General features: G+C 41.5%; 1 protein-coding gene across 3 annotated transcripts in view; it reads left to right on the top strand.

Annotated features, from left to right (window-relative positions):
- Positions 1–19,659, top strand: part of htt (huntingtin) — a 97,844-nt gene that overhangs the window by 13,463 nt on the left and 64,722 nt on the right. For 2 of the 3 annotated variants that reach the window (XM_088915469.1, XM_088915459.1), the window contains exons 5-17: positions 2,681–2,760; positions 3,460–3,598; positions 7,213–7,354; positions 8,214–8,392; positions 9,748–9,952; positions 10,954–10,998; positions 11,451–11,531; positions 13,044–13,399; positions 15,783–15,906; positions 16,718–16,836; positions 17,311–17,422; positions 17,917–18,054; positions 18,512–18,670. In XM_088915469.1, the coding sequence (XP_088771595.1) occupies positions 2,681–2,760; positions 3,460–3,598; positions 7,213–7,354; positions 8,214–8,392; positions 9,748–9,952; positions 10,954–10,998; positions 11,451–11,531; positions 13,044–13,399; positions 15,783–15,906; positions 16,718–16,836; positions 17,311–17,422; positions 17,917–18,054; positions 18,512–18,670 (1,879 nt within the window). The remainder of the gene's footprint in view (positions 1–2,680; positions 2,761–3,459; positions 3,599–7,212; positions 7,355–8,213; positions 8,393–9,747; positions 9,953–10,953; positions 10,999–11,450; positions 11,532–13,043; positions 13,400–15,782; positions 15,907–16,717; positions 16,837–17,310; positions 17,423–17,916; positions 18,055–18,511; positions 18,671–19,659) is intronic. The other variant, XM_088915478.1, reaches the window with a different exon arrangement.

Below are 19,659 nucleotides of genomic sequence, written 5' to 3'. Positions count from 1 at the left end.
ATATCTGTGATGTGTTCAGTATGAAGTGCGAATCATAACATCTAGCCCATTTTCTCGTGATGTTTTTTCAGTTTTATTTAGCTTCATTAGATATTATCTCACTTTTTAATTGTTTCCAAAATGATTGATGAGTGTTGAATTTTTTTACTTTTGGATCTTGTTGACCATGGCTTGTAGTAGGTCAGGCTCCATTGTCAATATGCCACTCCCAATTAAGCAATTAAGCATTTAGCAGTCAAGTACAGTGCCTTGCAAATGTATTCACCCCCCTTGGACTTTCTCACATTTTATTGTGTTACAGCATGGAACCATGATGTATCTGACTGAGACTTTTTGCCACTCATCAACACAGAGTACTCTATAATGTCAAAGTGAAAAACAAATTCCAGACATTTAACTAAATTAATTAAAAATAAAAAACAGAAAACTGAATGCATACGTATTCACCCCCAAGAGATAATACTTGGTAGGACTACCTTTGGCAACAATTACAGCTGTGAGCCTGGGTATGTCTCTGCCAGCATTGCACATCTTTGTGCCCATTCTTCTTGGCAAACATTGCTCGGTATCCATCAGTTGGATAGGGGACCATTTGTGAACAGCACTTTTTAAGTCATTCCACAGATGCTCATCGAGGTCTGTGCTTTGACTGGGCCACTCCAGTACATTAACCTTTTTGGTTTTAAGCCACTCCAGTGTGGCTTTTGTTGTGTGTTTCAGGTCATTGTCCTGTTGGAAGATGAATCGTCTTCCGAGTCCAATTGCAGCATTGCAGCACGTTTTCCTCTAGGATTCTTCTGTACTTAGCTCCATCCATTTTTCCTTTGATCTATATGAATTTTCCAGTCCCTGCCGCAGAGAAGCATCCCCAAAGCATGATGCTGCCACCACCATGCTTCACTGTAGGGATGGTGTTCTCAGTGTGATGTGCTGTGTTACAGTAGGTTTGCGCCAAACATAAAGTTCAATTTTGGTCTCATAGAATCTTCTATATAGAATCTTCCTCCAAAATGTTGAGACTCTCTTGGAATGCTTGGAATGTTCCTTGGAAATGCACTAAGTGGGGAAGCTCCCAGACACAGGTGTATTTATTCTGAAATCATGTGAAACACCTCAACTGCATACAGGTGGACTCCAGTCAAGTAATTCTGTGACTTGGAGAAGAGAGTTGATTACTTCAGAGGTAATTTAGGTATGTCAAAGCAAGGGGGTGAATACTTATGCCTTCAATTATTTTCTGTTTTTTTTATTTTTAATTAATTTAGTAAAATGTCTGGATATTTTTTTCACTTTGACATTATAGAGTACTATTGTGTTGATGAGTGGCAAAAAGTCTCAGTTAAATACATCATGGTTCCATGCTGTAACGCAATAAAATGTTAGAAAGTCCAAGGTGGGTGAATACTTCTGCAAAGGCACTGTAAGTACTGTAGGTCTTCATGGAAGCCTGAGAGCATACATGCATGACCACTCTAAATAACCATGTCTCAGAAAAATGTTTTAGACCTCTTGTGAACTTTTGACTCCCTCTTCCACAGAACATACATGTCTGATGAAGTGCAGGACAATTTGAGATTATAATGCAGAAACTGGTTGCTTTCACACAAAATGACCCATTAATTTTTAAACACCTCCAGTACCATTTTGTTCTTGAAACTATTATTATCGTACAGTTTTTTGTTTGTTAATAAATGAACTGTTAATGAGCTATGGATGCAGGTTTTATATTTTGATAGATTTGTATACATTGTACTGAAAAAGTATTCATACTCTTCGAATGACCCATCCATTGTGTGGGAATTGCAAATTGATGCATGCTCATTTTTTAAACTTAAAATTTTACCCAAAACCGAATGCTCACTCCGAAGACGTTTAAGGGATGAGCTGCTAATGAGATGTTCGCAAAAACTCGAGGGTAAAAAATGAAATAGATTGATTGCATGCATTTTCAGACCTGTGACCTTGGTGGAAACACGTTTGGCAGCAGTTAGAGCTGCAGGTCTTTTTGGACTCCCCACTTTACAGTGTCCTCTTCCTCTCTTCTCTTTAAGTCATTCCATCCCATTTGGCAGATGTGCTCAAGCTCTCTCAGGTTGATAGAAGCAGATTGTCTTTGCACAGATTTTTCAAGTCAGGACTTTGACTTGGTTCAGTCAAGACTTGGGACCAGTTTCAGATCAGAAGCAGGATTTTATCTCTGATTTGCCAGTAACTTCCTACGTTTATGTTCCCAGCAAGTCTTGCAAAGCTTCCCAGTTCCTGCTGATAAGAAACAGAACTATAACATAATGCTGCACCTAAATACTTGACAGTGGGGTTGGTATTGAGTTATGGCCTACATATGTAGGGTTAACCTTAGTAGTAATGCTGTGCATTTAGACAAAAAAAATCAAGTTTTATCTAGTTTGACCAAAAACGCTTTGTCACATGTTTGTAGTGTCACCTGGTGCATTGTTGGAAATCTCACGTGAGATTGGAGATATACAAACTCCCTTCGTGGACGGACTGGGATATGGCTGACCCAAAAAGAAGAATGATTATTTTTATGGTGCTGTGGGGCTTCATAGCCTCTTAAGTGGCTCAGTTTTTTATGACAGCTGTCAGCAATGTGGACACTGACTGATCATGAACCCCTCATGGCTGTGCAGTAAGTCCCATCAGACTGCTCCTTTATCTGCAGAATGGAGCTTCGCGGAGCCTCAGAGCTGCACTTTGGAGGTTTGCTGAACTGTCGCATCTCGTGCGTCCACAAAAATGCAGGTAACGCCGAACGACTATTTATGCTGACAGAAGATTAATTTTTTGGCCTGTGTGAAATCTGAAAAAAATACATGTTCTCCTAAGGCAACATTTCAAATATTAATAAAAGTGAAAACCATCTATTAAAAAGTAATGATTGGTTTTATATGCCTTCTTCATGTATTTGTGAATGATGGTTTTAAGATTCTTACACAGTGATGCTGTCTATTGTGAGTAGTAACTTTTTACAATTTAGTTGAATTGGATTGGCTACACCATTAAACTACACCATCTGTTACAAGCAGCATGGCTCTTTCTAGAAGGTTTTGATTGTATTAGGCATTCAATTAACGGAGTTGAGTGTAATGTGGAAACATTTGTCAGAAAAGCATAGAATCTGTGTAGTGACATATATATATGAAAAGTTTTTATACTTTTAAAGCTAAAACATAATTCATAATAATATTTTCTTATGTATTTGGACCTGTACTTTTTTCATTTTCCATACCCTATTCAGTACTTTTCTTCTAATGTGTTCCTTTGATGTTTTGACTGTTTTGTTTGTTATTGAGACGTAACAGTGTATTATGTTCTTTAGCACTGTTGTAGCAACTTGAAACGTTGTTCATGCTCAGTTTTTTTCTGTACTGGTTGTGTAGATTGTCAGACAAACCGTGAATGACTGATGTTTAGGAAGGCTGTTTGGATTTTTATCGCCAGGCCGTATCTGGTCAATCTTCTCCCCTGCCTGACGCGGATCAGCAAGCGCCCAGAGGAGACTGTCCAGGAGACGCTGGCAGCGGCCATTCCGAAGATCATGGCAGCACTGGGCCACTTCGCCAACGATGGAGAGATCAAGGTATGGGGTGCTTCTGGGAGAAGAAGGACTTGATTAGCCAACAGCCATATCACCCTGCAACTCAAAACCAGTAGTACACTGAAACTAAGCAGGTGTGAGCCTGGCCAGTACCTGGAATGGAGACCTCCTGGGAAAGCTAGGGATGCTGCTGAAAGAGGTGTTTTAGGGGCCAGCAGGGGGCACTCACCCTGCTGTCTTTGTGGGTCCTAATGCCCCAGTATAGTGACTGGCCCCAGTATAGTTACACTATACTGTAAAAATGCACCGTCCTTCGGATGAGACATAAAACCAAGGTCGTTTCTCTTTGTAGTCATTAAAAATCCCAGGGCGTTTCTTGAAAAGAGTAGGGGTCCTGGCCAAATTTTCCATTGCCATTTACCATTACCTGTAAAGCACTTTGAGTGGAGTTTCCAGAAAAGCGCTATATAAGTGTAAGAAATAATTATAAGTACTGTTCAAAGATTTTTTTTGAACAGCTACACTATATGTCCTGGTAGAGATTGGTTATAAGCATTTGCACTTCTGTTGTTAATGTCAAGATTTTGAGTATTATGCTATAAAAGGACCATATGTTTTCACCTGGGCTGAGATTTTCACTTGTAAGATGGTTCCTCCAGTTTTGCTGCCCACTACACAGCCAGTCATTTAAACAACTGGGAAACTGTTTCCTCAGTATCTTGCTGTTTAAACCTATTTAGTTTTATAAGAATAACATTAAGAGACACAGGGCAACATACAATATAATAATAATAATAATAATAATTATTCCTTACACTTATATAGCACTTTTCTGGACACTCCACTCAAAGCGCTTTCCAGGTAATGGGGACTCCCGTCCACCACCACCAATGTGCAGCCCCACCAATGTGATGGCAGCCATAGTGTGCCAGTACGCTCACCACACACCAGCTATCAGTGGGGAGGAGAGCAGAGTAATGAAGCCAGTTCATAGATGGGGATTATTAGGAGGCCATGATTGGTAAGGGCCAATGGAAAATTTGGCCAGGACACCAGGGTTACACCCCTACTCTTTTCGAGAAATGCCCTGGGATTTTTAATGACCACAGAGAGTCAGGACCTCAGTTTTACTGTATGTCTCATCCGAAGGACAGGGCCTTTTTACAGTATATTGTCCCTGTCAAACTGGGGCATTAGGACCCACATGTACCGCAGGGTGAGCACCCCCTGCTGGCCCCACTAACACCTCTTCCAGCAGCAACCTTAGTTTTTCCCAGGAGGTCTCCCATCCAGGTACTGACCAGGGACACACCTGCTGAGCTTCAGTGGGTTGCCAGTTGTGAGTTGCAGAGTGATATGGCTGCTGGCTATATAAAAGGGTGCTGTTGAAAGAAACAGCTGTACTTGCTTTTCTGTAAAACTGAGCTACAGTGCGAGAGAGTTCTGCTTTCCCTTGCTTCTGCTAATTTTGGCAGAGATTTGTCATATGGTAAACACAGCCTGTGATGCTGTACAATTTAATTATCTCTGATGTGCCTTTTTTAAATCGAGGAAGTTGTAAGATAAGTCATGTTTCAAGGGCAATATATCTCCAAGAAAGAGAACCTTCCAGCTTCATGAGACTTTCTTCATCAATATCTATTATTGATTTTATGACAAATGTGACTGTAATCTGACTGGTGTAAGCAGATTTATTCAGGAAATGTGGAACAACATTGTCTCATGATGAGGAGTTGGTAAGAAGCCAGATGTAAAAGTACAGTAGGTGGCTTGTTGGCTGGCTTGGATTAAGGGCTCTGTTACTGTAGTACAGGGATGACAGACTCCTCTCCCAGAGAGCCAGGTTTGTCTTCCAATCTGAACCCATGGTTACATAGTGGATCTAATTTTTTAATGAACTATGCAAACGCAGGACTTGTCACAGGTTTTTTCTCATACGTACTGTAACTATACATTTTAATGAACACCAAAGTATCTGGCTGCTAAAGCCCTATATAATCACACCTGATGGTTACATAAATATTTTACTAATGTTTTTTTTTCAATGTTTAATGTTTTAGATAATCAGCTGTAGAAGACCTGTATACAGTATGCTTCAAAAAATAAATAGGAAAATTATTTAATTATCTACATGGGTTAAAAGAAAAAAACAAAAGACACTAGGCTCCCAGGAAGTGAGCGCTGCTGTGGTACTTTTTTAAATACAGTATTTAGATACACTTAGAATACGTGAGTGAGTAAAAATACCACTTTCGTTTCGTAGAGAGAAAAAAAAAGAAAAATAAGACTACTCTCTTTTCTCTCACATTAATTGCATTCTTGTATGGACCTTTTCTTCATCTTTATCTTCACCTGGTGTGTGAAGGGACTAGAAGATTCCTGGTGTCTGCACTACAAGATTACGATGTCCTTATGTCGTTCACTAAATTGTAAAATTTATCTTACCACAGCACATTGATTTAACTAGAAAAAGCTCAAAGGGCTGAATATATAAAATGCTTACCGTTGTGCTAAATTAACTTGGTTTTTCATTTAAATAACACCAAAAACATTTGGAAGAGAGACATAACTAAGAGATGTTTATTTTTTATTTTGTGATTAGACATTTGTACTGTTTAGTATTGCGGGCGATAACATTAACAAAGTAAAAATATTTATAAATATGGTCCAGGGTGGTTAAAATCCATTCATAGTAGCAAACTCAAAATATTAGCTTTCCGTGAGGTTTTACAAAAAAAAACACTTAGACTTTAAACTTTGTTTCATATATTTTAACAGAAAGTAAACACCTTAAGCAACTAACCTCCATAACAGAAAAACTTCAGCATGACAGTGGTAGTAACGTGTTCATTTTATAAAGCTGGTTTGCCAATTGCTGGTATTACACTTGACTAAAAAATATTTTCATTTTTCCCACATGTTTTTTTTTCTCCTTAAATTCGAGTTTAAGATAGCGATACCACAAATTCAAGGTTTCGTGCCAGTACCTGTTGCAATCATACAATGAGTGCATAATTCATTCAAATTAATTGTATTCATATACCACTTTTTATCCCTTTGGGTTTGTTCAAGTGGTTTACATACAGTATTTAACTATGTAAATGGCCTCAGTTCACCCACTACTGCAGTGCAGCACTGCTTTGGTTCTGCATAGCAGAGCAGGCCCATTAGAAATTGCTTCACAGTAACTTTAAGCTTTCTGTAGACCAAATTGGTCAAATCCAGAATGGAATTTCAACAGGACACTGGGGCTCACAGTCCTACTCTTTCAAATAGTGCCGTGAAATTTGTAATGACCAATCTTTAATAACTGTCAGGACCTCAATTTAACGTCTCCTCTGAAGTACCACACTTCCTTCTTCGTGGTGTCCCTAGTCTCTCCAGTATATTGGTTTTGAAATTGCGCTCCAAGGGAAGAGCACCACCTACTGGGCTGCCAGCCTCACTTACAGCCCAATTTTTCTCCCATCCCAGTGCCGACCAGGCTCGGATCCGACAAGTGGAAGTTAAAAGGTGGGTCAAGCCACAGGTGTCCCTTAGGGTCAGGTGTCAAGTACCAGGCGTCGCACAACCCGGAGGACAGGTGTGGTCATACCTTTGATATTTCATTTTCACCAAAAGGCTGTGTGGATTTTTGTCATTCTGCGTCACTTTAGGTCCTGCTGAAAGCGTTTATCGGAAACCTCAAGTCCAGCTCTCCGACCATCAGGCGCACAGCGGCTAGCTCGGCCGTCGGCATCTGCCAGCACTCTCGCAGGACCCAGTATTTCTACACCTGGCTTCTCAATGTGCTTCTAGGTAGGGCGACAGGCTCGTGCTGCGTCTCGAGTGTGGATTTGGTTCTCTTATCCGCAGTCATCTGTAAGCAGTTCATCTGTTTAATAAGGAAACTTGTGTGTGATCTTAATTTTAACATTTGATATCAAATCTGACATCTTTGAATGCCCTTCCGTGTGTGTTTTCTGCATTCTTTGAAGTGTTCGCTTCTTTGCCTTCCTTTTCCCTTTCCCGTCGAAGAACATTTCCTCTTTCTAGACCTCTTTCTTTGCACTCGTTTGAGTCTTGCATTTTTTTCTTATGTATGTATACAGTATGTTTGGATTCAGAATTCTGATTAAAATAAGGCTCTAAAAATGTTTTACAGAAATGTTCTGTATTTCTGGGATCGAGCAGAAAGTTATTTTTTCTGTGCGAAACACTTTGCAAGGGAAATACTTGGTGTGCTTGGCTCTCGCATTACTGCCTGTAAGTTGAGAGAATATTCATATTTGCCGTTTCAAGAAGCTGGCTGGAGCAAACGAATGAGCACACGTTTATTTCTGTGTGTATACAGGCATTGCGTTGTGCCTCAGACCAGAGCCAGCTGTTGAATTTTTAAATGCTGTGATTATTGTATTAGCATGAAATAATGGCGCCTTATAATTAATTTGAAGAGTTATCACTAATCAATGTTGTATTATTAACAGACAGCAAGATATTGTGGAGCTTTTTATAATACAGAAGTGAACATGTCCCCCCTCCCTCCCCACCTCCATTATTTTATTCAGCTGACGGCCTCTTGCTTTTCTGGTTGGGATGCATCTGAAAAGTACGGTATAGCAACACGGTGACCCCAAAGCAGTGAAGCGGTGTTAAGCTGTGTTCCTCTCTTGTTAAGGTCTGCTGCTTCCTGTGGACGATGAGCACCCTGCCCCGCTGATCCTGGGGGTGTTGCTTGCCCTGAGATACCTGATGCCCTTACTACAGCAGCAGGTCAAGGACACCAGTTTGAAGGGCAGTTTTGGGGTCACGCGAAAAGAGGCCGAGATCTCCCCCACACCGGAGCAGCTAATCCAGGTAAAGACTTAACCAGCCGCTACTTGGATAGCAGAGGCAACATAAAAAATCTGTAGTGTTTTGTTTAAATGCCTTGTTTTAAAGACGTGCCCAATTTCCTGAAAACCACTAGGCCTGATGTATTATCATTTTTCACAAATTGGGATCTGATTTTCCATAGAATTCCTTAAGCACCGCAAGTGTATTTTGACCCACTGCTGATATTTAAATGGTCACAGGCTTTTAGAAAAAAAGAATGGGAAGTAGCTAAATATTCTGAGAACAAAAACAATACTTAGCGTAATTTTTCCCTTTTATACTGTACATCACTTTTAGGTAAAATGTGACATTGACTTAATACTTAAAGAGGAAAGAAAAGGGTTACTGGATATCCAATAACGGAAATCTAAGGACGGGCACAGTGAAATGCGCCGTCAAGTAAACTTCATCGTGAAGTGTTAATCATGTTTATCATGTCAAATCCTTTTTTGTCAGCTCTTTTTGGCTGCATTAATCAATGCTTTCCCTGAGGTCAGCTGTCATTTCAGGCTGGAGATTGTGGGCATTGTGTTCTTTAGCAAGAGGCAGCACAGGGGGACCTTAGAGCAAAGGTCAGGCTGTTGCTGGAAGGGTTAACTGTTACGCTGTTCCCTCAGTGCCTTGATATCCAAGCTGCTGTTAAGGGCAACTATCAAATAGGAAATCCTGTGTACATATGGATACACACGTGTCCATTTGAAATCCAAAGCACTTCTCAATAACACGAGTTGTTTTGATGAAAATGTATGTTTGTCTCATAAAGATGATCATATGAGCTATGGACAAAGTAAAAAGAAAGCAGGTATTAACAGTATTTTTCTCTGTGCCATGACTTGAATGTACAAGCCAGGACCTGTGTGTTCAGTATATGAAGTATAATATATCAAATGTAATAAGATAAGAGATAAGATCACTTTATTAGCCATATACAATTTCTTGCTTTAGGAATTTCTTTTCGCATTCCACAACTTGCTCTCCATGAGACACACAGACAGGGAGAGAAGCTTGGGGTCAGAGCACAGGGTCAGCCATTGTGCAGCGCCCCTGGAGCAGCTGGGGTTAAGGGCCTTGCTCAGGGGCCCAACGGAGTAGGATTCCTCTGCTGGCCGGGGGATATGAACTGGCAACCTTCCAGCCACAGGCGCAGATCCTTAGCCACAGAGCCACCGCACCGTGGTAATATAGGACGGATGCTGTGCAGTCAGTAGTGTGCTGCTCACCAGAGGAAGAGGTGTCTTTGCAGGGGTCTTTTTTAGTCCAGGCGCTGAAGCTGCTCCTCAGTGCCAGGTTGTTATGGTGAAATATCTCTGCTACAAAGTGAATGTGCTGCCGTGCAGGTGTACGAGCTGACGCTTCACTACACGCAGCACCGCGACCACAACGTGGTGACGGCGGCCCTCGAGCTGCTGCAGCAGACCTTCCGCACGCCGCCGCAGGACCTGCTGCACGCCCTCATCACGGCCGGCAGCATCCCGCGGATCAGCATCTCCCGCGAGGAGGCTGAGAACCGAGGGCGGAGCAGCAGCATTCTGGAGCTCATTGGTAAATTCCCGCCGTTCGCTGTTTGTTTAAGGGCAGAACAAGACAGGGCAGGAAGTGGAGCTCTTCACGGGTGTTGGTCCACATCTCGTGTGTGGGATATGAGGAAACCTGAATGAAACTGGTTTATAATAAATGCTAAGGTTGCTGCTGGAAGAGGTGTTAGTGGGACCAGCAGGGGGCGCTCACCTTGCGATCTGTGTGGATACTAATGCCCCAATGTAGTGAGGGGACACTACACTGTAAAAAGGCACCGTCCTTCAGATGAGGTGTAAAACTGAGGTCCTTATTCTCTGTGGTCATTAAAAATCCCAGTTTCCTTTCTCAAAAAGAGTAGGGGTGTTACCCTGGCATCCTGGCCAAATTTCCCATTGACCTTTACTAAACGTGGGCTCCTAATTATCCCCATCTATGAATTGGCTTCATCACTTCCTTCTCCTCCCCACTGATAGCTGATGTGTGGTGAGCGTTCTGGCGCACTATGGCTGCCGTCACATCATCCAGGTGGGGCTGCACATTGGTGGTGGTGGAGGGGAGTCCCCATTACCTGTAAAGCGCTTTGAGTGGAGTGTCCAGAAAAGCGCTATATAAGTGTAAGGAATTATTTTTATTAATCTTAAATTATTGAGCCTTAAATAAGGTATTAACCAGTTTCTTTTAGTTTTCTAGTGGGGATATGTAAAAAAATAAAAGCTTGAGTAAAGATTAATTCCACACTGAAAAGTAGAGAAAAGAAACACAACATTTCAACTGCTAGTCCTTGTTTAGGCTCAGCAGTTGAAATGTTGTGTTTCTTCTCATTGCCTTTCAGCATGGAATCAGCCTTTGCTCGTTCTTTTGCTTTCTTGCACATCACAGTGGTTGGACCACACAAGTGGAGGCTTTGCTCTTTGGTGAGAGCTTCTTATCCCCATTAGCAACCCTTCCATTTCTAAACTGGGCTCCACTCCTCTCTATTTGGGCTGTTTCTGGTTTCTTTATCTTTTCTTTCCTGTCACCTGCAGCTGGAGGGTCGTCAAGCAGTCCTCTTCTGCTCAGAAAACAAAAAGGTGATTATTTTTAGTTGTGTCTCCTAGTAGCGTCAGGCGTCATGACTCTGCGTAGTACTGGTAGTTTTCAGTAGTACTGTAAGTAGTCCGCACAATGATGAGTCACCAGTTATGGGAGTATCTTATGAGTCTGTTTTTTCTTTTCTCGGAAAGCAATTTTTTTGTGCTGAAACAGATTTACTACATGTTTGCTTCTCACCATCTTTCAGGAGAAGGTATTTTCTCAATTCCCGAGACTATCCATAGAAATGAAGACTGTTTTTTTCTGAGCAAAAACATGCCAGAAAGCGAACTAATGACTGTGACATTATAGAGGGTTGTGGGTTTCATTGGTAAAGTCAGGGCCGAATACATTTCTACAGTACAGTATGTGCTAGTGTATCGAGTAACTGGAGATCGCTGGTTGTTGGAGGGTTTGGTGTCCTCAGATCAATGGTGTTCCCATTTGGCAGGCAAGCTGCTCTCAGGAGAAGAAGAAGGGCTCGAGGATGACACGGAGACGAGGTCAGAGGTCAGCACTGGAACCTTTACAGGTACTGAGTGTGGCTGGGGAGCAGCCCCGATGTTAAACATCAGCACGTGTCCAAGTGTAATTATCAGCAAAAGATGTGCCACAGCGTATATGTACTCTACATGTGCAATCTAAATTGGATTTTCAAGCTTGATTGGGACAATAGTATTTTTAATAAATGTATTAGAAGACACCACTTCAAATTTATAAATGGTTTTGGTGAGCTTTCTAAATACAGTTTACTTACCCAGATTGAAGGCCTGTTTTTTAATTATCTTAGAGTATGATTTTCCAATATCTATGCCATAAAAGAAATGTTTAGGCATGGTGTTTATCACGGTCTTCTCTGAGAAGAACATTTCTGTGGTATCATCTAGTTTTCGTGAAGTTGACACGGGACATGGGTCACATGAATGGTGCTTTTAGGGACACGGAACGCAGTTACAGAGGAGCTCATCTTGAAGAAGGAGGCAAGATTTTATGGCCACCCTGTACATTTTAGCGGATAACTGCTCAATGCATAACAAGTGCAAAAAAACATACGAATGGATCGCTCATTTAAGTAGACATCATTGATATAGACTAAATCATTAAGAAGAAGCTGATACATTGGCTTCCATCTGTCCAACACTTTGTGATAATGTAAATTAAAGTTCTATATAAGTGTAATGCAGTAAAACTTCAATATTCGCAAGTTCAATATTCGTGATTTCACCTATTTGTGCAAAATTTTTACTGACTACGTTTTTCCATATTTGCAGACCATAATTAAATTCAAAGTGTTTGGTTAACAAAGAATTAATGTTTATGTTGCATTCCATCCCCCGTTATGCTGTAGTTATTCAGCTTCTGTCGGAAAAAGTGTTAATGCGCCTGTTATGAGACCTGTTTTCAGAGTAATGCCTGTGGCGGTGACATGTGACTGTTGTGAGATAAAAGAAATGTTAAATAACAAAAAAAAACTGTGGTCCTCTAAGTTATCACAGTCACAGTTCTCATGTGTCTCACAGAAAGGGATAAGAAAAAAAATAAAAGGAAGAGAATTAGAGAAATCTTAAGAGGAGAAGAGTTGTTTGCGAGAGATGGGACTGAGTACTCTTGATAATAAAAAAGTAAAGAAAATATGCCTTGCGAAGAATAAACTCTCATACTGAGAAAGCTATAATATCATAACTGATTTAATCTGTTTGCACACTTCATAACTTGAATTATAGAGAGATAACAATGCTTCGTTAGGTTTCTGGTGCTCATTTTCATTATAAATAATTGCTACCATGAATTACTAACACTTTCAGAAATAGTTTTGCAGTTTTATGAAAAATTGTACAGTGTCAAAGCTTGTTTTCCAAGCTGTGGAACCATAATGTTTTCCCCCATAAAATATTAAGTTCCATATTTGCGAATCTTCCATTTGCAAAAACCTCACGGTGCTAAACCATCACGAATACTGAGGTATATATTTCAGTCGCCATCTTCTGAAAGAGCTTATTTCGTAGGGTTTAAACGTCTGCGGAATTATTCCCCCCCCCTCCAGCTTCTGTGACCAGCGATGGCACCAGTGAGGTGCAGTCTTCCTCCGGGATGTCCACTCTGGGCTCAGCCGGGGGGGGGCACGACATCATCACCGAGCAGCCCCGCTCCTCGCAGCACAACCTGCAGGCGGCCGACTCCGTGGAGCTGAGCGGCACCTCGGACCCCCCGAGCGGCCCGGCCACAGCCGCCGGTCAGCCCGCTGAGGAAGAGGACGCGCTGAGCCGCGGCTCCAGCCAGATCAGCAGCAGCGGTGGCGCCGACGCCGACCCCCAGGCGTCCTCGCCGGCCAGCGACAGCTCCCAGACCACCACCGAGGGGCCTGACTCTGCCGTCACCCCGTCAGACTGCTCCGAGCTCGTAAGTGTGCGGCAGCCGTCGGAGGGGGGCTCCCCGACTTCCACGGAGGGGGCCGACGTCTCCCACAGCTCCTCCTGTGAGGGCCCGGACTTCGAAATGTTCACCTCCTCCTCTTCCTCCTACTCCACTGCCTCCCGCTCCTTCGGTAGTGGCAGTGACAAGGTCAGCAGTTTGAGGAAGGAGGGCCCCACAACTGAATGCTTGCCACACTCCCCGCCCTCCGCGACTCTGAGCTGCCTCATGACTGCTGACCCCCATTTTGTGGTCATTTTTGTTTTCCTGCTGCTGCTTTTTTCTAGTAACTCCCATGCGAGTCATTTTTTTATTATTTTTAAAAGAATAAAGCTCTGAAGCCAATCTGGCCTTCAGTAGCCTTTCTCCTCGAATCCAGTCTCTGTTTCATACGAGTACGTTTTTGTTGCTCACATAGCAGTACTGGTGTGAATGGAATCTGCATAAGTCTAATATGTCTAAATCTTAATAGTGTGTAATCGGCTGTATTGGTGATCACCGTTTCTTCCAATTGAGTTAGTTTTTTCTCTTTCCATGAATCCATGACAAAAGTAGAGCAAGACACTGGATTCTAGGTCACATTCAGTTAATTTGTTGTCTGTTGGATTGTCAAAAATCTGGTGTATGCTTCTGAACCAGGGTTTTGAATATCTGCTTTGTTTGTGTGTAGGTTTATGCATACACTGTTTGTATACTTGCATCAGTGAAAATAGTAAATCATTTGATATGTTTTAAAAGTAATGTTTATTTCTTCACAGTCTACCAGGCTGATAGTGATATCTTCAGTCAAACTATTTCTTGGTTGACAAAATTAAGTTGATCTCTTCTTTAGGTGGCATCCAGAGAATTATCTTGTGGTTTTTAGAGAATTAGTGGGCAGATGGAACAACATTGTAAGCCTAGTGAACTATAAAAAATTCAGTGTTTGTCCTTTATGCATGAAATAAAGCGGTTTTGTAGTTTTGGTTTTGATGGACTCCAGCTTTGCTGACAGATGCTGTGAAAGACCAGTCCTTGTACACACACAGCCTAAATATGATTGTGAGTTCACCTGTTATCCGTAATACAATTTCTATACACACAGTTTGTTTCCAAAAGGCAGCGACAACTATGCTAGTTAATCCCAATTGGGACAAGTTTTGACTGCATTTATTTGATGTGTAATAAAGCTGCACTAGAGGAATCTCTAGGTGGGTTGCTCCTCAAGTCATTGTGTAATGGACTTTCCTGTCCTAACAAGTCATTAGGATATCGCGAAAGTCACTCCTAGCCAAACATCCAGTTAGAAGGCAAAACCATTGTTTGGCACTTCCAGCGTGATAAAGCAGATCTATACCACTGCGCTTAGCAGTGCTGTGCAGGTGAAACATTGGCTTTGCAGAAGAGAGGATACAGTAGCTATACGTCCCAGGCTGTCTGGTGATTTCCAATTTGTCATGTCCCACAAAAACAAAAACACGGCTTCCATTCTGCCACCACACACCTCGTGATTGACATTGGAAAGTCCTCCAAATTCAGTTGTTGGTTTAAACGAAGCATGCACTCACTTCAGTAGTAAAACGTCTGTGTGTGCCAACATCCACAGCAGGTGCAGTTTGGAAACTGTCAAGGTTGCTTCAGTGTGTGTGTGTGTACAAGGCCTTAAAGCAGCTCATCATTTTTTTTACCATAACTTTGCACTGCGCTTTCATATCGCAAGACCTTTAACAACTCCACATAGAGACTGCATGTGTTCCACTTAATGGAGCCAATACCCCTGTTGGTTTCCTGCATTATCTACTGAAGATTTTATTTGGTTTGTTGTAAACGTGTACAATAGGAGAATTGCACAATAGGAGGACATTTGTTTCCATCTATTTCTGTAATCTTTAGTTTTTCTGGTCATTGTCCTTTTTGTATTCTACACGTTATTGAGCTGTTCACGTATAAAACAGTTTAGGGGCCTGTGCTTTCCAGCATCATATGCTGTGGCACAGTTTTCAAGAGCCATGCGATTTTCCCTTCTTCTTAATACATACTGTACTGTAGGTAAGCAAATATCAGTTTTGCATTCACTGGCTTATTATCTCTTGAGAAAGATGGAACTGCATTCAAGTGAGCCCATGTGAAAGCTGCTTATGGTCTTTCAGCCAGTCAGCGATGGCCGTTAAAAAGAAAGAAAAAATAACACACAAATGAACTATTTTGATAGATTTTATCCAAATTAAATAAGGATTTCATTGTTTCCTCAGATCTGAATACTTCTGAATTCTAACAAGTAAACCATCTGATGCTAAATCGAATGAACAAAAAGAGGTTTCAAGCTTGTCTTAAATGGGTCCTTAACTAAATTTCCAGCAGTTTTTGACGTCCCACGTGCTCTGTGTTTCAGGTCTTGGATGGTACTGAGAGCCAGTACTCAGGGATGCAGATAGGCACACTCCAGGACGAGGAAGAGGAGGGCAGTGGTAATCCCCTGGAAGAGCCTCTGCGGGCCCTCACTGATGCCACTATAGGTAGGCCATTTTGCAGCACGTCTAAGCTCAGGCAACGTTATGACAATGAGCACAGTTCCCTTTTAGATCAGTCTATTTTTATCCATCTGTTTGTCCTGTAATGCATTTTTCGTCTCGCATAAAGTCCTCAAAGGCATTGACAAAGTCAAAAGGACTTCTTCCGAATAAACAGTGAAGTGCAAAGCAGAGGACTTAACGGGTAACGCTTGAAGTGCATTTACAACTGAGAATAGGGCGCTCTCCTTTACCCAAAGGGTTGTGGGAGTATGGAACCAGCTACCCATATGATTGAAGCCACTGTTGTTGGCTTCTTTCAAGAAATGGCTCAATTAAATCCTTGGGTCAGTAAGCAAATAGCTTCAAATGGGCTAGATAGGCAGAATGTTTGTAACCTTTTACTGTTTTCTTATGTACTTAAGTGAACTGTCTTTGAACTGTATTAAAATCGAAGAAAGATGTAACGAGCAAGATACCAGCAGTGGGATCTTCTGGGAACCAAATGAACTTGCCCTGGGAAGGCACCTTCCATTTACTTTTGCTTGTAATCTGAAGTTCTCATTGTTTCTTTTAGAATTTGCTGCTGTTGTTTTTACACATTTTAAAACCGTGCCAACTAAGAAAAGTTATTTTAAAAGTTAACTGCTGTTGCCTGTATTTTGCCTTAGAATTTAATTTGTGGTTGGATTTTGTTAATTTGCTGAGCTGTAGCCAAAACTGTATTTTTTTCCTATTGTCTTACTGCAGCCAAGTCATTGGGCCACTGTTACGTTGACCTGTAGACTCATGTTTCCTGTATACTTCCTGCTTATAGCCTTGAGCAAACCGCACTTGATGGAAAATATGGGCCACAGCCGGCAGCCTTCTGACAGCAGTGTAGATAGATTTATACCAAAGGACGAAGTGGTGGAGAATGCAGAACCTGAAAACAAGGTGACTAATTACATTAGGGCTTGCCCCCTCTTAGTTCAAATGACTTCCACTGAATCTGGAAACAGAATGTACAGTATACTGTATGTAATGTATATAGAATCAATAAAGGTATGTTTAAACTTGAATATGTGCTAAATATTAATACTTGTTAGTATTTTTTAACAATGTATATGTTTGTATAAAAGTATACATATTTATAAATGCTGATGCTTTCCACTTCAGTTTCCTTTATCTAGTGTTCTTGTGTTCTTTAAATAGATATTGTAGCATTGTACCTTCACAATATGGAGCACCTCATGCATTAGACAAACCTTGCATGTACATTGAATGCTGTCAGATTCCTCTGTGGACTTGAGGGGGTCTTGACAGTTTTTAATAAGTAGGATGTTTGGTTATATTGCTGAGAAAATAGTAATAGCGTGAAGATGTGCACATGCCATATCCCAGCTCACTCTCACATTTTTTTTTACTCAGCCCTCCAGAATCAGGGGGGACATTGGCCACTACACTGACCCAAAGGCTGCACCGCTTGTCCACTGTGTGCGACACCTCTCAGCATTGTTTCTGTTGACTGGACAGAAGAACGGTAAGAGTCAGGTGCTCCCCTGCGGTGGGTCGAAAAAGATCAGATCTTCTGTACAATTTGTTTTTTTGACTCGCCAAAGTGTCGGTAACCTTTGTGTTCCCCATTTCTATCTGATGTTTTCTGAGTAGAAGTCTCCATTTTGCTCTAAGAATTGCAGCATTGATGTAGGTCTGCCTGAGTCTGGAACATGGAAGGGAAGGTGTCTGAGGCAGCAGTCTTGGTCCAGGGCAAAAAGTGTGCTGTTTTTACTCGTCAATCAGTTGTTCTAATGTAAAAACAGCCCGGTACAACAACTGGCTACATAGACAATGAGCATCACAAAGGCTAATTTATATTTTAGACCTATGTTCATTTGAAATTCAGGGCTTCGCTGAATTTGTGGTGAGTTTTAATGGACTGCCACCCAAAGCATTTCCACATCTGTCTATTTTTGTGATTTGAAAGTACTTTAAAAATGGAGTTTTTTTAAAGAGCCTTTTGAATTTGCCCACTAGGCCTTGTCCCAGACAGGGAGGTGCGGGTGAGTGTGAAGGCCCTGGCAGTGAGCTGCGTGGGGGCAGCCACTGCCCTGCTCCCCGAGGCCTTCTTCAACAGGCTGTACAGACAGCCCCTGGAGGGGGTCCTGCAAGAGGGTAATTCTGCCTTCACCTTCATCCTAATGCGTGATCTCACTCCACCTCATGGTATACATAAAAGAACATGGGATGGGTGAAAAGGAACTGTTTTTTTTTTTAAAATCTAGAATACACATTGGATTAACCTTCAAAATAATGCAGATCTTTCACAGTGCCGTTTAAAAAAATGCTGACACCTGCTATAATATTGGACAGAGAATTCCTTAGCCCTTTTTTAAGAGATGGCTACCCTAACTCCTGCGGTTTAAAATCAGCTAATCAAATTCATCAAGCAGCTGATGAATTAAGAATTCTGCATATGAATCTGCATATGAATATTCCCAGTGTATTAGACACTTTGTACTGGTACTGACAATCCACTGGGGAAAGATGGGGCTTTATAAGTGTGTTGCAATGTTTTACATTCATGCTTCAAATTCTTTCCCTCTGATTATCCACCTTTTTTCATTTATAGAGCAGCAGTATATATCCGACATTTTGAATTATACTGATCATGGGGACCCCCAGATACGAGGAGCCACTGCTATACTGTGTGGTACAATAATCTACTCCATTCTCAACAAGACCCGCTTTAACATCGAACCCTGGTTGGCCAGGGTCATGAGCTCAACAGGTAAGACCCTCCTTTCTCACCAGAAAAATGTACAGTATAATGAACAAGCTGAAAAAATGTAGGTCATTAATGAGGACTACATTGAAATAACTCATTACATACAGTATATGCCCAATATGCAATCAGAGATTAGGAACTAAAAAGATTTCAAAGTTGGCTGAATCTTTTATCCAGCATGATTTCCATCTGTATCCATTTATATAGTTGGGCCTTCTACCATTTTACATTTTACGGGCAGTCGGAAATTTGAGTGAAGGGCAGCACGGTGATGCAGTGGTGATGCAGTTCCGGACCTGGGGAGGTATCTGTGTGGAGTTTGTATGATCTTGCTGCATTCACGTGGGTTTCCTCCTAGTACTCTGGTCTTCTCCTAAAGTCCTGGCCCGGTCTGCATGTGCTCTGCACTGGACTGGCAGAGCATCCGAGGTGTATCCCACCTTGCACCTGTTGCTTGCTGGGATAGGCTATGGCTCCCCTGCATCCCTGAATTGGATGAAGCAGTTAGAAAATGGACTGGTGGAATTTGAGTGATGCCCTTTGGTCAAGGGAATAACAGCAGTGTCCCACCCAGGGGCGTACATGCAATAAGTGGGATAGCAGTGAAATAGAATTTCTTAGTGAAACCATGTGAGGTGACACTTCATCTAATTTTCTCTGAGCTTGCTACACAATAGCCGTCATTTAGCAGCTATTCTAAATGTGAATTATGTATAGTGTGTCTCTTTGTTTTGATGGCAAAAACTGAATTTTGTTTTATGATTGATGTGGGGTAGTTGACAGGAGAGTTGAGTGTACTGGTATAAGGCTTTTGATTACTTAATGATTTATAAAATGTAATATTACTTTTCTAGAGTACAAAATGCAAGGCACGTATACCTTTTTCATATCTTCCCATTGTTAAAATGTTTCTTTTTATTGTATTAAAAAATGTGACTAGTTCAGTATTTTTCTGGGAACCATTTGATTTAATGCATTTCTTTGTTCCTCCT

This window comes from Atractosteus spatula, chromosome 1 (assembly GCF_055471065.1).
Source record: "Atractosteus spatula isolate fAtrSpa1 chromosome 1, fAtrSpa1.hap1, whole genome shotgun sequence".
Classification (NCBI taxonomy): domain Eukaryota; kingdom Metazoa; phylum Chordata; class Actinopteri; order Semionotiformes; family Lepisosteidae; genus Atractosteus; species Atractosteus spatula.
The sequence above is the reverse complement of the archived record's forward strand: the minus strand, read 5'-3'. Positions and strand labels throughout refer to the sequence as shown.